A 6,673-nucleotide genomic window follows, 5' to 3' on the forward strand; every position below is an offset into this window, starting at 1 on the left:
TGGGTGTTGCTGGGACGTTTATTACTAATGTTACAGGTACACTCGATGAACAGCATCCAGGGGCGCACCGGATTGCGTTCCTGACCAATCGAATCTTGGGAATGTCATCGCACAAGGAGGTACTCGGAGTTACAGTTTTCCTTGGGCCCCTCCTCCTCCCCTGCCTCCGCCGCTGCCTAGCCACGCTCTAGCTGCACGCACAATGGCCACTGATATACCGGTATGTACACTCGCTATGTGGCTAGAGACAAGATTAAGTTTGAAATATGTACTAAGGTTTATATTACACGAGTTGTGCTATCAGGTATGCTAGACTGTAAGGTGAAATGTAACACAATCTAACCTTAAGCTGAAAACAGTCCAAATTTGACGCTACGTAAGATAGAGATTATACCTTAGCATTACACGAGACAGATCGCCTCTCTCCTTTCCCGTGACTAAGTGTTGTGACTCATACAAACTCAGGAGAACTCCCTATACTTGCTAAAATACATGGCAGTCAGCTCCCCTCTACCGTAGGTGTACATACATACGTGCCGCCAACTCTCCCTCAGCTTCAAAGAGCCGAGTATCGCACGGTCTCAGCTGGAACGTGAAAATGGTAAACGAAAAGCACGAATTCTTCACAAGACATGCATAAGTACGCTGCAACAAAGAGAGTCTTCATGTTGGCGGAATAACTGAAAAGAACCTTGAACTGCAACTATCGCTCCGTCTCTCACCAGCATGCACCGAGAGTGGTGTCCGCGGTCCCTGGCCTGCTTGCAAATGTCGGGGTAGGCGGAGGAGGAAAACAAGACAGGTGGAATCATAACAAGGCTTTCTGATTTTGATAAGTAACGGAGGAAAAACGAAAACAGTAACCGCCATGTAAAAAATTCCCTAATAGTAGTAGTGGTAGTAGCAGTTGCAGAAGTAACAGTAGCAGTAGTAATTCAGAGAGAGAGAGAGAGAGAGAGAGAGAGAGAGAGCTGGATTAGTTAGTTGCCTAGGTTGTAGCGAGACGAAGGCGGCATTGGGGAGGTGTGCTGCGGCCCTAAGTCTCAGCAAACCTTGCCTTGGGTGTTGAGAGTCTCGGGGCATAGCGGGTCTGAAGGCGAGGCGCAGAGGGACATGTTACTACTCCTTGCCGCCCTCTGAGGCTTGCGTGGCGTTATCCTGGGGCTTCTCCTCGTGGATGCAGAACCAAGGCATACGTTTCTGGAGCTCCAACCTGCGAGAAGTGAAGGATGCAAGGATTCAAAGGATGTTTTTTTCAATGATATCTTTAAGGGATTTTTAAGTAGAGAAATGTTTTAGGGTGCGAAATTTGTTAGTTTAATAAGTAATGTGAATTTTTTTAAGCTTTGCCTTTTATTTATTTAATTTTATTTATTTATTTATTCTTATTCTTTTTTTTTTTTTTTTTTGCTTCTATTTCGAATTTTGTGATGTGAATGAAAGGATTAGTGTCGAAATTTGTGAAACGTGAATTGTTGTTGTTGTTGTTGGTGGTGGTGGTGGTGGTGGTGGTGGTGGTTGTTGTTGTTGTTGTTGTTGAGTGTTTTGTTAATGTCCTACACACACACACACACACACACACACACACACACACACACCGCGTAGTGCAGTGGTTAGCACGCTCGACTCACAATCGAGAGGACCGGGTTCGAGTCCCGGTGCGGCAAGGCAAATAGGCAAGCCTCTTAATGTGTGGCCCCTTTTCACCTAGCAGTAAATAGGTACGGGATGTAACTCGAGGGGTTGTGGCCTCGCTTTCCCGGTGTGTGGAGTGTGTTGTGGTCTCAGTCCTACCCGAAGATCGGTCTATGAGCTCTGAGCTCGCTCCGTAACGGGGAAGACTGGCTGGGTGACCAGCAGACGACCGAGGTGAATTACACACACACTGACCTGTACTTGGGGTGATTGATGGCGTACACCCAGGGATCGATGCAGGCCACGGTCTTGCAGGTGCAGGCTGGGATCATGGCTACAAGGGGAGTGATGAGCGACCTGCAGGAGAGACACAGCCATCAGGAACTCTCTCTCTCTCTCTCTCCACGGTAACGAGACTCCCAATGAATGAAGCTTCGATACTGACCTATTTCCGAAGCAGGCAATGAGCGCCACTGTCACATAAGGTAGCCACGAGATGGAGAAGAGGAAGAAAATGGTGATGGCTACTTTGGCTATACGAATTTCAGCTGATTTCTCCTGTTCATCCTTCGATCCCACCGTTCTCAAGTTGGTCACGTTCATCTTCTTGGCCTGAGGGAAGAAGCGGGAGGGTTTGTATTGTAGGGAGAGGATATCGTACTGTGAATGTATCTAAAGCTGTCTCTGTCTGTGTTTCATTATTCTCTCTCTCTCTCTCTCTCTCTCTCTCTCTCTCTCTCTCTCGTGGTGTTCCTCAAGGGAGCAGTCCACCTCTCTTTTTTATCCTAGCATGGCATCAGAACACCACCTAGCAGCAGCACCGAGAACCTTTTGTCACGCCCTTCACACACGCACCTGGGCCTCATTGCCTTCTCGTGGGCGCTGACGTGGCTGAAAATCTGACTGTAAGACATGAAGATGACGCTGGCAGGCACACAGTAGGCGAAGAAGAAGATTGACGCCACGAAACCTTTGGTGCTGCTGTTCTCGGTAAGGTAGTCAAAGGTGCAGCTGGTCAGAAATCCCTCTGTAAAAACGTATATAGTGCAGCTGTGTAACTTGTTCAGACACACACACACACACACACACACACACACACACACACACACACACACACACACAGAGGACCATATTCTTACATTGTTTTTAACCCTTTTCATTACTGGGATGCACTTTTGTCTTGAATTTTGGGTGTGATTAGACGATTTCACGAACATTAGGAAAGGTCTATGGAGGTCAGATGATTAATGGCGAGAGTCTTCACTATTTTAATCCCCACATAAGTTTCTGAAGCTGTATAGAATCACCAAGTAGTAAGCAGAATGAATATAGAAAAGCGTCATGGTACTGAAGGGGTTAAGGTGGTTTTTACAATTTTCCTCCATCTCACCTGGCACGAACCTTCCCCACACCTCGAGGTAAGGCAGGATTGTCCAGGGCAGTGCGTACGCCCACGTCATTATCACAATGGTCATGGCGACGCCGCGGGAGAACTTGGCTTCGAAGGGCTTGGCTATCGTCCTGTGGGAGGGGAAAGAAGGAAGGAAGGAGAGAGAGAGAGAGAGAGAGAGAGAGAGAGAGAGAGAGAGAGAGAGAGAGAGAGAGAAGGAAGGAGGGTATGATTATTAGGATATTTCAAATCTCTCTCTCTCTCTCTCTCTCTCTCTCTCTCTCTCTCTCTCTCTCTCTCTCTCTCCTCCTCCTCCTCCTCCTCCTCCTCCTCCTCCTCCTCCTCCTCCTCCTCCTCCTCCTCCTCCTCCTCCCCTCCCCTCCTCCTCCTCCTCCTCCTCCTCCTCCTCCTCCTCCTCCTCCTCCCCCTCCTCCCCCTTCTCCTCCTCCTCCCCCTTCTTCTCCTCCTTCTCCTCTTCCTTACTTATATCTGTCGTAGGCGATGACGGCGTTGGAGGAGGCGGCGCCCACTCCGGAGAAGGCACCCATCAGGCCGTAGATGTCGCAGCCCAACTTGCCCCACACCGGCCCGTCATTGAACGAGTTGAGGATGAACACCGGAGTCTTGAGCATCATGATAAAGTCCATGAGGGCGAGGTTGATGACGAACATGTTGGAGGGCGTCCGCAAGCTCTTGGATCTGACGGGGAGACAGAAGAGGGGGATCTTGTCAGCGGGATTGGTATCTGATAAAGAGGTAAGGGAGGTGGTGTGGTAAGTGCGATTGGTGTATGACAGGGGAAAGCAAGGGAGGTGGTCTGGTAAGTGATGTCTGACAGAGAGACAGGGAAGGTAGTCTGGTTAGCTCTATTGAAATCTGATGAAGAGGCAGAGCAGAGGGTCTTGTTAATGCCGTTGATGTCTGACAGGGGAGACAGGGGAGGTGGTCTGATAAGCACAATTGGTGTATACAGAGGGAGACAGGGGAGGTGGTCTTGTCAGTGCCATTGATGTCTGACAGGGGGAGACAGAGATGATTCATCTATAACTGCTTTCTCGTCCTTTTCTCCTACAGTCATATTAATCTTTGGTCAGATCTGCAAAGTCTATTGTGGCCCGTGTATCTATGTAACTCTCTGTAGTCTGGCCAGCGCCAAAGAAGCGTGACAGTATAGTAATAAAGATTTGTTTATCTTTTCGTTGGTCTACTCTATCTATCACTTATCTATTTACTACAGGTGAAGAAGACTGACACAAGAATACAAAAAATAAAACTGCTTTCATGCTATACAACAACCACCATACAATTGAAGCAAAGAAAAAGATGGTAAAGGAAAAGATCAACTCACGTGGCGAATACCCAGATGACCACGCCATTACCGATGACAGAACAGAAGGTGAAGATGATGTAGAAGAATCCCAGCGTGTAGTTGAGGAAGGGGTTGGGGGCTTCGAAACTCCTCCAGAAGGGATCAACGTACTCAAGATATTCAGGCGGCGTGTTATACCCAAGCATCTTGATCTCATAGCGCCTCTCCGCGACCAGACCGTCGGCAGCCCTGCAGTGGCGGAGAGAGAGAGAAAGGGTGTGACTATGTGTTAGTCAAGAAGATGAAGAAGGAGAAGAAGAAAGAAAGGAAGAATGAACCCCAAGATTTGAATAGTGGGAAGAACACAGACTTGGAAAACGAGACGAAGAAACATGAGGGTGTGGAGATGGGTTGGTCAATATAAAGAAGGAGGAAAGGAAAAGGAAGAATGAACCTCACAGATTTAGAGAAAGAGAAAAAAAAAACGAGGCAAAGAAACAGAACAAAAAACAAGAGGTGCAGAAATAATATGAAAAAAGTGAAGTAGAAAAGAAAAAAATAATTGAAAGTTGTATATTGACAAGAAAGAAAAGAAGGTCTGGATCTGGGTGGCTGTGGGCGGTCGGCTTACCAGTATGGGGCTGGTCCGGGGCTGCCTAGAGTGTCGTTAAGCATCCCGGGGCTGCTAGGGAGCTTCATGGTTGTGGCCGTCCTGCGGGGAGGCGCGAGAGACGAGAGTGAGCACCGAGGGAACACAAGTAAGGAATAATGATGGTGATGGTGATGGATATGAAGAGAAAACAAATGCCTTATAGGAATTGTGATGATGGACTCTTTTCATCGTTGTTGTCCCTTAGTATTGTGTCACTCACCTTCGGAAGGAGTGCTGCAGGAGGGTGGCGCTTCGGAGGGTCTGCCCGTGATGACAGCGGCGGCGCGTCTCCTCACCTGCTGTATATACCTGCACCTCCCCTATCTAAGCTCATTACCTACGCTTTGTATTTCCACCTCCATCATCATTGAGGTCACGCGGCGGGGAGGAGGAGGAGGAGGAGGAGGAGGAGGAGGAGGAGGAGGCGAACATATAAGTTTTATGATGGAATTGCTGTCTAGATTTTTGAAAGGAATTAAAGAGAATAGTGAGGAGGAAGAGGACAATGAAGAGGAGATGAAACAAACCCCCACCCCCCAAAAAAAAAAAAAAAAAAAAAAAAAAAAAAGAAAAAGGTGGAGGAAGAGCTATGCAAACAAAGTGGCGAAGCTCGTAACAAGAACACAAACAAGAACACGAACAAGAACAAAAACGAGAACAAGAACTAAACCAAGGAAAAAAGTATACAGTGTGAAAAAGATCAAACAGAATACAGAAAAAAAATAATATAAGAAAGAAACAAGAGAAAGAAATAAGTATTACGGTGGACAAATGTGAGCTATGGTGGAGAGGAGGGAGTGGAGTGGATGAGAGAGTGGAGGGAGTGGAGGGTATATAATAATGCGATTTCTGTGTCACTGGCTGCGTCTCCCCTACTGCGTGATTCGGCTGAGCTAAGACTGACGTGTTTCCACAAGAAGCCTTAATGTTTGATTGAGTTATGGGCCTTTTGTGGTAATCCTCGTATGGAGATTCCTTATGTCATTTACTCTGTGTGTGTGTGTGTGTGTGTGTGTGTGTGTGTGTGTGTGTGTGTGTGTGTGTGTGTGTGTGTGTGTGTGTGTGTGTGTGTGTGTGTGTGTGTGTGTGTGGCGGAAGGCTCGGGGGTGGGGGGGAGGTTGTAGTTGCGTTTAGCTATATCTTTTATTCTTTTAGAGCCTGAGATGCAACACTGGTATCAGCTTCATATATACGTTTGTGCAGTTTTTTTTTTTTTTCTCTCTCTCTCTTGTATCGAAGGGTTGTAGTTGTAGTTGTGTTTATCTTGTATCTTTTATTCTTTTAGAGACTGAGATGCAACACTACCGTCTCAACTTATTCAGTCCTTCTTTGTCGATATTATGCTCTCCTTTAGTGTATGTCAGATTTCTGTATTTCCATGGTGAAGACTTTTATCGTGTTCTCTTACGAACCAACTTATCAAGATTTTTTTTTTCGCGATAACAGTCTTTCATCGTGTGTTTCTTCTATCAGTTCTCTTTCTCTCTCTCGTCCAAAAAACTGCTAAGTCTGTTTGTTTCCTTTGCTTCATAAATCTCTTCATCCTACTCAGGCACCGTCTTGGCTCCTACTCTCTTTAACCTTGCTAACTTTTCACTTGGTTATTCTGGTAATGGAGGCCGCGCCTTTGCAACATTTTAAACTTTTGGATCCAAGTATTGGGTAATTATCTCTCTACCTTGATCTC

General features: G+C 46.7%; 1 protein-coding gene across 1 annotated transcript; it reads right to left on the bottom strand.

Annotated features, from left to right (window-relative positions):
- Positions 1-5,286, bottom strand: LOC123509793 (opsin, ultraviolet-sensitive-like). The gene is made up of 9 exons (XM_045264345.1): positions 5,207-5,286; positions 4,966-5,046; positions 4,374-4,583; positions 3,509-3,724; positions 3,026-3,156; positions 2,487-2,662; positions 2,081-2,247; positions 1,891-1,992; positions 1-1,213 (listed from the first exon to the last, which is right to left on the bottom strand). Exons 2-9 carry the CDS (start codon positions 5,031-5,033, stop codon positions 1,120-1,122), a joined length of 1,164 nt encoding a protein of 387 aa, XP_045120280.1. The 5' UTR covers positions 5,034-5,046; positions 5,207-5,286; the 3' UTR covers positions 1-1,119.
- Between the last annotated feature and the right edge of the window lie 1,387 nt (positions 5,287-6,673).

Source organism: Portunus trituberculatus, chromosome 27, assembly GCF_017591435.1.
Source record: "Portunus trituberculatus isolate SZX2019 chromosome 27, ASM1759143v1, whole genome shotgun sequence".
Classification (NCBI taxonomy): Eukaryota; Metazoa; Arthropoda; class Malacostraca; order Decapoda; family Portunidae; genus Portunus; species Portunus trituberculatus.